Source organism: Barbus barbus (genome assembly GCF_936440315.1).
Source record: "Barbus barbus genome assembly, chromosome: 3".
Taxonomy (NCBI): domain Eukaryota; kingdom Metazoa; phylum Chordata; class Actinopteri; order Cypriniformes; family Cyprinidae; genus Barbus; species Barbus barbus.
Window position 1 is genome coordinate 37,782,396 of NC_136731.1, and position 14,482 is coordinate 37,796,877.

At 37.8% G+C, this 14,482-nt stretch overlaps 1 protein-coding gene across 1 annotated transcript; it reads left to right on the forward strand.

Moving 5' to 3' along the window:
• Positions 1-90: 90 nt before the first annotated feature.
• LOC306847413 (seizure protein 6 homolog) lies at positions 91-14,224 on the forward strand (the record flags this gene model as incomplete). The annotated part of the gene is made up of 18 exons (XM_079381357.1): positions 91-148; positions 288-416; positions 523-744; positions 1,623-1,759; positions 1,943-2,135; positions 3,181-3,366; positions 3,484-3,667; positions 3,969-4,132; positions 4,288-4,482; positions 5,703-5,841; positions 5,935-6,131; positions 6,214-6,408; positions 6,553-6,747; positions 9,918-10,109; positions 10,195-10,233; positions 10,337-10,454; positions 12,040-12,151; positions 12,965-14,224. 18 exons carry the CDS (start codon positions 91-93, stop codon positions 12,992-12,994), a joined length of 2,685 nt encoding a protein of 894 aa, XP_079237483.1. The 3' UTR covers positions 12,995-14,224.
• Positions 14,225-14,482: the final 258 nt, after the last annotated feature.

A 14,482-nucleotide genomic window follows, 5' to 3' on the forward strand; every position in this document is an offset into this window, starting at 1 on the left:
CTCCCTTAAATTTAATCTTTCCCTTTTTAACCTTCTTTCTCTCTTACTACTACTTTTTTTTGCACCCAGGCAGTCCTCTCATATTTAAAAATGGTGTCCATAGTTTTTGCTGTGACACTGTCTGTCACACTGCTGCACCTGGCTTCAGGTAACGTGCACATACTTGTGTGAGTGTGCTTTTGTATGTTTAACTATTGATGCGAGGTGAATGCACATAATATATGTAGATCACTTTACACCTATTTAGCTGAAAGAACTTAAGTTTGACAGTTCCGTGGTCTTTTTAGGTGCATCTTTAGGGACGTCAGATCCTGAGGCTCTTCCCACCGTGACCTCCAGTCCCCGGCCCTTGGGAGAAATCATCCATGCTGCGCTTCTGAGTAAGGAGTACCTGGGCCACACCCCTGGTGGCAGAGGTCAGTCCTTTATAATGAGAACACTTCAAACTGCATACTTTTAATACTAAACCAGTTCTATGTCACCACTATTTACCATGATCTAAATCTGGGATTTAACTCACAGGTACAACTACTAACCCGACCCAGGCCATCCCGTCCATCAGAGAATCAGATCCCGCCTCCACCGTGATGTCACCAGGAATCCTCACCACCGCAGTGACCTCATCGGCTGCACCTCAAGTAGGCCAATCAGGTTTTGGGAGTGCCGTGACATCACCACCAGCTGAGGAAGAGACCACAACCACTCTAATCACTACAACAACAATAACAACAGTGAATACACCAGGTATCATAACCACCAAAAGGGCATAACAGTTGGAGACCGTTAAATCATTTCCAACATGAAGCTCTAAACGCCACAGATGTCCCTCAGTGGGTCTCTGACCTGTAAAATAATTTTGAAATAACATTTTATGGTAGCCAGGACACATTTCCTAATACTAAGGTCACTTTTTCTAAACTCTTCACAATCCTAACCAACTTTCAGCTTGGCCAGCTTGGCATAGCAGTAACTTTCACATCCAAAATGCACCAACACTATCAAAACTCTTCATACTGTACTCTTCATACTGTACAAGTGTCACTAATAAAACAATAACCTAAAAACACTAATAACCGGTAACATTATACAGTGTTCTCTTTTGTAAATGTTTTTACAAAACAAGAATGACGAGTCTCTTTTTAGAATTCACTGCAGTATATGTTACATGGCCATGTTTACATTACAGTACAAACATTTTCCTGTTGTCTCCTTTCATACTGTATAGATGGTAATGAAACTGAAAGACTAACACTTGCTAGGTGTTCAGCTATATCTAATTGTTTGATAGTACTTAATCTGTAAGATTTGGAATATATTTTAAAGTGATATTACTGCAGAAATGTATAAAGTTTTATGTTGACAAGTTTTGAAAACATGCTAATTGGCCAGTAGGTTCATATAATTTTGCTTATGTCTGAGTGATAAAAGAATTCATGTAAATTGAAAGAAGTCTTTGAATGTATTTTGCGATGGAAAATGGATTGGCCCACAGTTTGGACCTCTCTCTCTCTCTCTCTCTCTCTCTCTCTCTCTCTCTCTCTCTATATATATATAATATTTATATTTTAATATTTAAATGAAATATTTAAGTTGTCTTTAACACTTTTACATTGTCTTTCCAGTTCAGTGCAATGCCAGTCTGTCAGGAATGGAGGGAATAGTCGAGTCTCCTGATCCACTCTCCTCCTCATCTCCCTTTTCCCCGCTGGAGTGCACCTACAGCATCACCGTTTATCTTGGATATGGTGTTGAAATACAGGTGTGATGGCTTCATCGTTACCACGGTTTCCATTATAACCTCAGATAGCCTCTGTCTATGTCACCATGGTTACTGGCTGTTAACATAGCTTGTTGGTATTTGCATGGGCGATGTCACTCTTATGAGATCTGACATTTTTACCTCCATTAACTACTGTTATGGTAACACCTGTCTGTTTTAAAGGTGAAGAAACTAAACTTGTCCAAGGAGGAGTCACTTACCATTCTGGAGCTGAGTGGGACAGCGCCTGAGCTTTTGGCCAATGAGACGCTAATGAGCGAAGGTCAGGTGATTCGAAGCTCAACCAACCAAGTGCAGATCCACTATAAAAGCCTGAAGCAAGCCAATCATGGTGTTTTCAGCTTTCACTATCAAGGTATTTTGCTTGTAACAATGATTGAGACAACTGGTCAAAACATATTGGGTTGTACGATTTTTTTTTTTTAATTTAAAAAAAAATCTCTCATGCTCACCAAATGGCTGCATTTATTTGATAAAAAATACATCAAAGCAGTAATGTTGTGAAATATTATTGCAATTTACAATAACTGTGTTCTATTTTAATATAATTTAAATAAAATGTATTCCTGTGTTGGCAAAGCTGAATATTCAGTAGTCTTCAGTGTCAAATGATCCTTCTGAACTCAGTCTAATTTGCTGAATTTGTTGCTCAATACACATTTCTTATTATTATCGATGTTGAAAACAGTTGTATTGCTTAAAGGTATCAGCTGTTTATCTTCACAGACATTGTGTGTTTTAACATGAACTTTGTGTGTTTGACAGTTTAAGCGTAATAAGACATGACAGCCGCTTTCTGTGCACGTGCTCCGGATGTGTGAAAACCAAAACCAAAACCGTATATCAGAAATTTAAACTGATATGGCGTTAAAACGCATGATTTCAGCATAATAGACATGATAATCAAAAACAAACAGATGTTTTTTAGCAGAGTATCTGAGTTATGAGCTGTGAAGGGGACAGGGAGCAGCAGCTCATTTGCATTTAAAGAGACATGCACGAAAAACGTGTTTCTGCTTCCACTCACAATAGGCATTTTCAAAATGATGTAATACATGATCTGTGGGGTATTTTGAGCTGAAACTTCACAGATATATTCTGGGGACACCTGAAACTTGCATTACATCTTGTAAAAAGGGGCATAATATTTGTCCTTTAATATTGTTTTTACTTTTTTTTCCCAGGATTCTTTGATGAATAGAAAATTTGAAAGAACAGTATTTATTTGGTTTAGAACTCTTTTGTGTCTTTACTGTCAATTTTGATAAATTTAATGCATCTTTGCTGAATAAAAGTATTCATTTCCTAATTAATAACTTACTGACCTCAAAACATTTGAACTGTACTTTAAGCGAAATGTAATTTGTGTGTTTTCTTGTTCTTTTAAAAACCCATCCCAGCATTCCTCCTGTCCTGCTCGTTTCCTCTCTCCCCCGAGAGTGGTGGAGTGACTGTCACTGATATTCATCCTGGAGGTCAGGCTCACTTCCATTGTGATCCTGGATTTGAGGTCCGAGGTCATGAGATTGCAACCTGTTTGAATTCCACCCGACCCAAATGGAGCACCCCAGAACCCCAGTGTGTGGGTGGGTTACGTGTTTCGTTCAGTTATTTTGTTCTTTTTCAGTATCTACAGTTGCTGGAAGACATTTCTGTTTATTGCCATCTGTATAAGCATTCACATGTGTTTTTGTATATTAAAGCTGTATCTTGTGGAGGGTGGATTAAAAATGCTACTGTTGGACGCATCCTGTCCCCAACCCTCCCCTCTGCAAGTAACCATAGCAGCGGTAGCAACCTGAGCTGCCATTGGCTGCTGGAAGCCAAGGAAGGCCACAGGCTCCACCTCCATTTTGAGAGGGTGGCTCTTGATGAAGACAATGACAAGTGAGAGTTCATGTTTTCATTGATCCTGTGTGTTAAGTTACTTAATTGCTATCTTAGTTCTGATTATTAATTTTTGTACTTATTTTTTATTTTTGTCTCTACTCATGTAGTTGCAATACAATATATATTTAGAAAATGTACAAGCTATACAGAAGTTTTCTGTTGATGAACGAACACCAAATGAGATCTTCTTCTTCTTCCAGTACAACCTACCATGATCTCAATCCTTCCTGGCTCATTCCTTTCTTTTAATGTCACACTTTTCTTAATGTTCTTTTTTGTTCCCTCATCCCTGTCCTAGGCTGATTGTGCGCAGTGGCAATAGCTCTACAGCGCCGCTCCTCTTCGACTCGGATCTGGATGACATTCCAGAACGAGGCTTTGTGAGCGAGGGAATGTCTCTGTATGTGGAGCTCACGGCTGATTCCTCCTCCATCCCACTGCTGCTGGCTCTCCGCTATGAAGGTAAGACAACATGTTTCACACATTCAACAAAATATATTTCGTTACTCTAAACTATATATAATTATTTTTATATTTTATAACACAAACACTAATATGTTATATGAACACTTTCACTTTTACTTGATATCTTAACATCCTTCCTCTTCCTCTTTCAGCCTTTGATGGGGAACACTGTTACGAACCTTACCTGCCTCATGGGAATTTCAGCAGCAGCGACATTACCTTTCCACTGGGTACTGTAGTAACCTTCTCTTGCTCTCCTGGTTTCGTCATGGAGCAAGGCTCAGGAGTTATGGAGTGCATTGACCCCAATGACCCTCACTGGAATGAGAGTGAACCTGCCTGCAGGGGTATGACATCACATATTTACAGTATTTGTACACTACCTTCAGTAAGATTTTTTATATTTTTATTAAAGAAATTAATACTATTCAGCAAGGACACATTAAATTGATCAAAGGTGACAGTAAAGACTTTTACATTGTAACATAAATATTTCAAATGCTGTGCATCATCAAAGAATGCTGCAAAATGTATCAGTTTCCATAAAATATTAAACAGCACAACTGTTTTCAACATTGGTGGTAATGAAACATATTTGTTCAGACTCAAATCATCACATTAGAGTGATTTCTGAAATGTAAAGTTTATCATTTTATAAAACTTTTTGTTTTTGTGAATATTTGTATTTGAATTCTAAATTATGTTTTTTACAGTAATTTTACAGTTTAATATGGTACTATAGACATTGCCCTACCCCGCTCATATGATATTCATTTGATTTGTGCAGGTCTTAAAAAAGGTCTTAAAAAGTAATAAATTTGAGCTTAAAAATCCTGCAGAAATCCTGATTAAATTAGAAAACAATTGTTTATAATGCAATGTTATGTCACAATATTACTGTTTTAACTGAATTAGTAAAATGCCAGTCTTGGAGGACAAAACATTGAAAAATCTTATCGACTTCAAATGTCTGAATGGTTGTGTTATGTCATTCATTCACAAACTGCACAACTATCTACTGATCTTTATTAGAACTGTCAATTTACTCCATTAATTTAATGCAAATTATAAAGAACATTATGTGGTTCAAAGTTGATTAAAAAATCATTAAAGGGATAGTTCACCCCAAAATTAAAATTCTGTCATCATTTACGCACTCTCAAGTAGTTCCAAACCTGTATGAATTTCTTTGTTCTGCCGAACACAAATGAAGATATTCTGAAGAATGTGGGAAACAGAGCAGTTCTGGGGCACCATTGACTTCTATAGTATTTTTTTCCTACTGTGGAAGTTAATGGTGCCCCAAAACAGCCTGGTTACAAACTTTCTTCAAAATATCTTCCTTTGTGTTTGGCAGAACAAAGAAATTCATACAGGTTTGGAACTACTTGAGAGTGAGTAAATGTTGACAGAATTTTCATTTTTGGGTGAACTATCCCTTTAAGTAAATTTCACTCACAACAGTTTTAAATTGTACCTAATAGGGTACGGAACTTACTCATAGAATCACTCTGGCCTAATAATGTAAAGGCTGTTTTAATAATTCTTCTCTTTCTTCTCCTCTCAGCTTTGTGTGGAGGGGAGCTCACGGACCCGGTGGGAACTGTGTTGTCACCTGACTGGCCACAAAGCTACTCGAAGGGACAGGACTGTGTGTGGCAAATACATGTCAGCGAGGACAAGCGCATCGAACTGGATGTACAAATGTAAGTATATCTATTTGATTGTAACAGTTTGTTCAATTCTGTTTTTGGTTTAGTTCCATTTTGTAAATCTATTTTCCTATCTTTTGTTTGCAGTTTGAACATCCGCCATAACGACATTCTCACAATATTTGATGGCCATGATCTGACGTCACGCGTGATTGGACAGTACCTGGGCTCAAGAGAAAGGTTCAGGGTTGTATCTGGCGGTTCAGAGGTCACCATTCAGTTTCAGAGCGATCCTGATGACTCCTCATTTATACTGAGCCAAGGCTTCCTCATTCACTACAGAGGTACATGCCAAAGGGGTTGTCCTTTCTCTGTATCTTTTGTGCTGTAGCTTACAGTGATGCCACTTCCTTTCATTCCTTGCAGAGGTGGAACCAAATGACACATGTCCTGCCCTTCCGCAAATTGAGTTTGGCTGGAGCAGCTCCTCTCACCCGTCTCTGGTGAGAGGCAGTGTGTTAACCTATCAGTGTCAGCCTGGTTATGACATTGTTGGCTCTGACATTATCACCTGCCAGTGGGATCTGTCCTGGAGCAACAACCCGCCCACCTGTGTGAAAAGTGAGCCGAGTTATGTTTATCTTTGGAGCACATTTATGTATTTAATGGTTCACTTTGATTAGTAGACTCATCGTTTACCGGTTTGAGTATTTGATTAATACTGTACGCACTCTCTTTTTCCTCCTGGCTTTGATGTCCCTCTAGTCCAACAGTGCCCTGATCCAGGAGAAGTGGTCAATGGAGCACGCTCAGTACATCCAGAGTCTGGTTTTGCAGTGGGAACAGTGGTGCGCTTCACATGTAACCAGGGTTATCAGCTGGAAGGCCCGAACCAGATCTCCTGCCATGGCAGAGACACCGGCATGCCCAAATGGAGCGACCGCAGCCCAAAGTGTGTCTGTGAGTACATGATATTTTTGTACACATGATGAGGTATATGAAGGAATTGTGTCTGGTGGGAGAAATGTAAAAAAAAACAAAAAAACATTTTTCCCCTCTTGATTCTGTATGGATTTAATTCAGATTTTTTTTAATGGATTAATATAAATAATTAGGGCTGTCAAAATGAATGCATTCATGCATATTTTTAAATACACTGAATAAAATATAAAAAACAACAACAATAATTGAAATTAAAAAATTATTAATGATTTTAATCAACTGACAAACTTAATGAGGTCTTCAATAGTGAATAGAAATTACTAATTCAAAAGTTTGGGGTCAGTAAGATTTTTAAATGAATACTTTTATTAAGCAGGGATGCATTAAACTGATCAAAAGTGTCAGTAACTAAAAATTGTAGATTTAGATAAATGCTGTAAAAATTCACAAAAATATTAAGCAGCACAACTGTTTTCAACACTGATAATAATAATAAGAAATGTTTTTGAGCAGCAAATCATCATATGAGAATGATTTTTGAAGGATCATGTGGCACTGAAGACTGGAGTAATGATGCTGAAAATTCAGCTTTTATCACAGAAATAAATTGTAACTGTAAAATGTATTAACAAGCTATTTTAAATTGTAATATTTCATAAAATAACTACATTGTAGATTAGGCATGGGCCGGTATGAGATTCTCATTGTATGATAACCTTGATATGATAACCTATAAAAATATCACGGTTTCACGGTATCACGGTATTGTGATTACAGCTCTAAAATATGTTCTTTTTAAATGTCTGGGTAAAAAACAACTTTTTTTCCCACTGAACACTATATATTTTATTTTTTTAGAAACACATAGAACATTTTGGAAAAGTAAACATGTCAAGCTAAATAATTAAAATAAATAATTGAATTTTTCTTAATTAAATTAAGTGCAGTCACTTAAGTGAGCCTAACCCTGCAGCTCAACAATAATCAGGAAATAAATAAATTATTTTCTGTGAAACAAAAAAAAGAAATCCTTATAAATGGAAAAAAAATGAAGTCACTTAAAGTGAGTCTAAACTTGCAGCTCAATAATCAAATCCATAATCAAAACATAATTTCTGTAAATAAATAAATAAAAATAAAGCAAGCAGTCAATAAACCTGCAGCTCAGCAAGGTTTTTGGAGACACGCTCACTTTCTACACATTCATCTTTCAGTCCAAGTTATGATGCAGGAATGTTCACCTTTCCCGGATTAATGCTGCATTCACGTGCTGTCGGAATTATTGTAAATACCAGTTTCCTAGTCGGAAATTGGACATGAGCAGCCTTAGGGGAAGTCGTGGCCTAATGGTTAGAGAGTCGGACTCGTAATCCAAATGTTCGAGTCTCGGGCCGGCAGGGATTGTAGGTGGGGGGAGTGAATGTCCAGCGCTCTCTCCACCCTCAATACCATGACTGAGGTACCCTTGAGCAAGGCACCGAATCCCCAACTGCTCCCCGGGCGCCGCAGCATAAATGGCTGCCCACTGCTCCGGGTGTGTGTTCACTGTTGTGTGTGTGTGTTCACTGCTGTGTATGTGCACGTTGGATGCAGAGCCCGAATTCCGAGTATTGGTCACTTGGCCGTATGTAACTTCACTTCACTTCACTTAGAGAGGCCTTATTTGGCCATTTTCCGACTAGGAAACTCATATTTACGATATTCCGATAGCACGTGAATGCAGCATAACACACACACACACGTGTGCGCGGTCTCTCTCTGTACAACACTCAGCGGCAAAGTTTGGTTTTTAAATGTCGTTATTTTGAACAGATGTAAACAACGGCAGGAGGCTTAAATGTATAGACGTGATATCAGTTCAATTTAATTATTGTACTAAATCGCAGAAACGTAGCCTAGTACTTTAGTCTGCTATTCCCCGCTTTGTGGAGTATAAATGGAGGTCGGAGCCAGCTCCAAATGGGCGGGTCAGCTCCAAATGAGTTGGGCTTTGTAAATATGCCCTATACCAAACCCAACCCTAAACCTACCCTCCCTCTTGGAGCTGCCCAACCTACTTGCGGCATAATTCCCTCCTACTTGGAGGTAAGTCCCTCCCACTTGGAGGCCTCCGGGCTGCAGCGATATATACTTGGCTCTGTGAAGTAACGTGAGGGTGGAAACTAGTTGACATTAGCTAGTTAATTAGCCATGCTATCTGCCCCGGTAGCAACCCAAATAGTATTTATTTTAACACTGAAACAAACGCCGGATGGGTGGGTCTCTGTCTTGACTGGGGGTGAAAGAGGGAGAAATGAAGATGACACAGATATATAGTTTAAGTACAACCTAGAAGTATTTATTTAGCGATAGGTGCTAAAACGTCATGTGTACGGAACATCGTTGTGATTAGTCTAAGTTACCCTAAAAATTCCCATACGGCGGGCAGACTTCATCGTTTTCAACGGGAGACAAGTTCCAGGGATTCAGCTTCTTCGGCCATCATCACAGGTGACTCTCACTGACTGCTCGCACCAACTGGAGGGGAAGGGGTCATGTGACTCGCTCTTTGCTGCACACAACTGAGGGAGTCCTGCACTTTCCAGTAGCCCCTCACTGCAGAACAAAAATCCAGGGGGTGGGGTTGGATCCACATCCAGGGGGTGGAGACGGGTAGATTTAGGTATATGTAAGGTGGGAGGAGTTGGATCTAGATCCAACCACGCCCCCTGGATCTTGTGTTCTGCAGTGAGGACCATCTCGCACTTTCCGTCTTTGACGACATGTAAAAAAAACTGCTCATACCGCAGAAACGGTATAACAGAAAATTTTTGTGGTTTTGAAACTGTGACTTTTCCAAACCGCGGTATACCTTGAAACCGGTTATCGTCCCATGCCTATTGTAGATCAAAAAAGGCAGGCTTGGTAAACTAAAGAGACTTCAAAAACTTAAACATACTGTTACTGACACCAAACTTGTGAATGCTAGGGATAAAACACTACAGATACAGCTAAATATTTTATCCCAAGTACCAGATTTCTACATTTACATTTACATTTATGCATTTAGCAGACGCTTTTATCCAAAGCGACTTACATTGCATTCAAGTTACAGTTTTTACATTTTATCAGCTCTCAGATTTCTGTCTAATGTACTAACCTATATACCACCTATCAACCATATTGCCCTCTATTTTTCTGCTAAACAGTAAAATATGATCCATGCCCAAACCCTGGCGTGCCTGACAACGGCTATCAGACTCTGTACAAGCACAGTTACCAGGCAGGTGAGACGCTGCGCTTCTTCTGCTATGAGGGCTATGAGCTCATTGGGGAAGTCATCATCAACTGTGTCCCAGGACACCCCTCTCAGTGGAACAGCCCACCACCCTTCTGTAAAGGTATGTGGATGTGAACTAGTCAAATACATAGAGTTGGCATTTCTATCTGAAGAGTTTGAAAATGTCATGTTTTATTTATTTGCAGTGGCCTATGAAGGGCTACTGGATGATCATAAATTGGAGGGTAAAGCTGGTTATCATTGCTAAGTACTATTCATATTGGTTTGATCATTTGGCCCACTGTGTCACATAATTATGTCCATGTTATTAACTTCCACTCTTTGCAGTTTCTCAGGCATTAGAGGCCTCTCATCAAATGCTGAGTGAGAACATTGCATTGGCCATTATCCTGCCGATCATTCTGGTCATCCTTCTGATTGGTGGAATCTACATGTACTATACCAAGTAAGTTTGGCATGCTTTTGTTTTGTGTTAAGGTTTACATGAAATCAAAATTATAAAATATGTACTTAATAATGTGCATGTTCCTGGTCTTATTTTGTATAATTTACTATTGCACATTATTTCAGTCAAAATCTTTCTTATCTTCTTATCTTTCCTTTATTTATAAAGCACATTTTAAAACAAGCAAAAATAACAGGAAATTGAAAACACAACAGCAATCAAAATATAAACAATATACAAAAGCCACAGCACAATAAAAAATGTTTTTAACCCATCATAAATTTTTCAAATAAATAAGATTTAAGCATAGATTTAAAAGTATATAAAGAAGGTGCTGTTCGGATAGCTACAGGGAGATTGTTCCAGAGAGTTGGCCCGGTAACATCAAAAGCTCGATCACCACGATGTTTCAGTCTGGACCTAGGAACGGAGAGCATTTTTTGATGCTCCGACCTCAGTGATCTCACTGGTTTGTGTGCAAAGCAACAACTCAGTGAGATAAACTGGTGCAAGACTATTTAGTGATTTAAAAACCAAAATTAGTATTTTAAATTCAACTGTCAATTTTATCGGCAACCACTACAATGGGATCAAAATAGGAGAAATATGCTCATATTTACGAGTTCCAGTCAGGAGCCTGGCTGCTGCATTTTGGACCAGTTGCAACCGCTCCATAGATGAACAATTTATCCCATAATAAAGAGATTTGCAATAGTCCAAATGAGTAATAACAAATGCATGAATTACTTTCTAAATTCTTTGTTGATAAGAACGATTTCAATTTAGCCAGATGGCGTAGATTGAAGAAACACGACTTAACTATACCATTTATCTGTTTGTCAAACTTTAGGCCCGAATCAAACCAAAAACCTAAGTTTTTTGCACAGGGAGTAACCCACCGATGCAAATGACCAAGATTATAATTAATAGCATTAAAAGCATCACTAGTCCAAACAGAATTACTTTGGTTTTGCCTTCATTTAACATCAGAAAATTTTCTGTAAGCCATATTTTTAGTTCCTGGATACATGCATACAGATCTCCTAGTGCATTTACTCCATTTGGTTTAAACGAAAGATACAACTGTATATCATCAGCATATACGTGAAAAGAGATGCCATATTTCTTGAAAATCAACCCCAAAGGTAATATATATAAGTTAACATAAAAAGAGTCGGTGCCAAAATGGAGCCCTGAGGAACGCCACAAGACAGAAATCTTTCGGTTCGTTAAAAAGGACCGGAACCATTCTAACGTAGAGTCTCGCAGGCCAATACAATTTTTTAGACGAGAGATAAGTAGGTCAAAAGGTCATTGTTGGTGGCTCTTGGGCTGGAAATTTGAAATGAAATGAAATAGATAAATAACATTCTACCATTTCCTAACCCTATGGATAAAATCAAACCTTCCTTGCATTTGACACTGAAATACATCACATTACTAAAGCAGAATGGCTTTCGAGCACTATTTCTTCTTAAAATCCAGCTATGTTCCCTGAATATTGTCAGAACCTTCTTCACAGCTGTTCCTTATTTATCTCTTCTGCACTAACACCTCTCACATTGTCTCTTCCTGTCTCTCTCAGTGTGTGTAGGTGGCAGTGGAAACCGTTGTTCTGGAAGTCTCTCTCTCACACCCACTCCTACAGTCCCATTACGGTGGAGTCTGACTTTAACAACCCTCTCTATGAGGCAGGGGTAAGATGCTTACAACCTAGTGGAATTTGTACTTATAAACTGTGAGGATGTGCAACTGAACACCAAGAAATCAAAGGCATTGATTTTCTCTTTAGGGTATCATAGTCTGTTTGCTATCTTCGATCTTGCAGATCTTCCTGCACAGCATTCCGTCTTATTTTATGTATATAGATGCACTACCATTCAAAAGTTTGGGTTTAATGTTTTTAAAAGAAGTCTCTTCTGCTCACAACGGCTGCAGTTATTTTATCAAAAATAAAGTAAAATCAGAAATATTGCAAAAAAAAAATTACAATTTTAAGTAATTATTTTTCATTGTAATATATTTTCCAAAGCATCATTACTTCAGTCTTCAGTGTCACATGAACCTTCAGAAATATTCTAATATGCTGATTTGTTGCTCAAGAAACATTTATTATTATCAGTCTTGAATCAGTTGGGCAGCTTAATTTTTTTTAGTCAAAATCCTGCTTTTTTCGAGATTATTTAATGAATCGAAAGCTCAGTCATAAATGTCTTTACTGTCACTTTTAATCAATTGAATGCTAAAAGTATAAATTTCTGTTTTCCTTTTTGAAGCAATAAAATCATATACTGACCCCAGACTTCTAAACGGTTGTGCAGATGCGTCTGCATCATCATATATTATAAAAAGGTGTTTTCTATCTTTTTTTGTTGTATTTAATGTCAATGTATCTGTATCATATTATATTAATTATAATTTTCAAAAAAAAATAGACAACACTGCTTAACTTTAGATGATGATTTTCTATTGTATTTTCTAGTGAAGTTTGTTTCCCTCTCTCATTGTAGGACACACGAGAGTATGAGGTGTCCATCTGAGACAGGAGTCTTCAAATGAATCCAAATTTTGGGTGACTGAAAGGAGAAGAAAAGAAAGGATACTGTTATTTCTTTCTCTCTCTCTGCAAGACATTAATTTGTTTTATTCAATTAATTACAACACATTAATCCCACTGTACACAGTCTCTCTCTCCTCCCTCTCGGTCGATTCACTGATGCATGTACGTACCAAGTGCGTTTGCTTGTGAGTTTATGCAGGTGCCTGTGTAGTATGTTAGCGTGTGTTTACGTGTGTGTGTGTGTGTGTGTGTGTGTGTGTGTGTATGTTATTGGCTGTATATGTAGATCAGAGTAATGAATTACTGAAAGTAACAACAAAATAGTTGTAAGTATATGTGGTGAGTATGATTTCCACAGTCAGGCATGTTTTATAACAGAAGGTTTGGTGCCTTAAGGACTGTAAAGTGAAGGAGGGAAAGAAAGAACAAGAAATTGAACGGGGAGAGAGAGAAAGAGAGAGACTTTGACAAAGATAAATACACGTAAATAATGTGAAAAATGAAAACTATACTCTCATGTTCCCATGTTTGTATACAGACACATGGCCACACATTCACACATACATATACATGATGACAAGAACATATTGAATGTAAATATTTTGATTGAATATTGAGTATACAAGCGGATTCAGTGCCAAAATACATCCCATAATGTGACGTCACTTCATGTTTCACTGGTTGCCATAGTATTTCTCACATTATTATGTAATAATGAGGACAATGCCAGCATTTCATATTGTTATTTGCTGTTTCTTAAGAATCTATTTCTGCTTGATGTTGAATGACCATGTTTCAGAGGAGCAGAATGTCCTCTCGCTTACGGCTCGCAACGATTGTATATTTTACTGCTTCAGCTTAGGATTCATGATCAATTATACTTACTGTCATTGTTATCAGAGTTGATGTTGTTGCATATGCACTATGTTGAGGAAAATATATACAGAAAAAAAACTGCTTGCTGTGATGCAGTAATTGAACTGAAATGCTTTTTATAAATTAGATTTTTTTTCTCTCTCTCATGGTTTCTTGTTAATATGCAGTGAGTTTCGTCTTTTCCACTGTGTCATAACCAGAGCCCATGTTGTGGAGGGCTTTGTTGCATTATAGTATTACTTGATTGTTATTTATTTATCAACATTATATACTTGTCATGAAGACATTTATTTGCTGAGATTTAAGATTAAATAAAAGTCTCTGTTGGATGGTGAATGTGTCTTTCATAAATGACATCTTTATGGATAATACATACTGGTATTTCTTGCTATTAGCAAAATAGCATATACATAGATATACACAAGCTTTAAACATACACATTTACGTGCTTGTGTGTGTGTATATGCACAATCACACGGTACATCAATTTACGTTTTTCACGTATCCAAGACAGAAAAAAAAATTTAGTAGTAGTTTTAAATTTTAAACGAAGAAAACACTGGCCTTAATAAAACTGGCCTTTACTATTGGC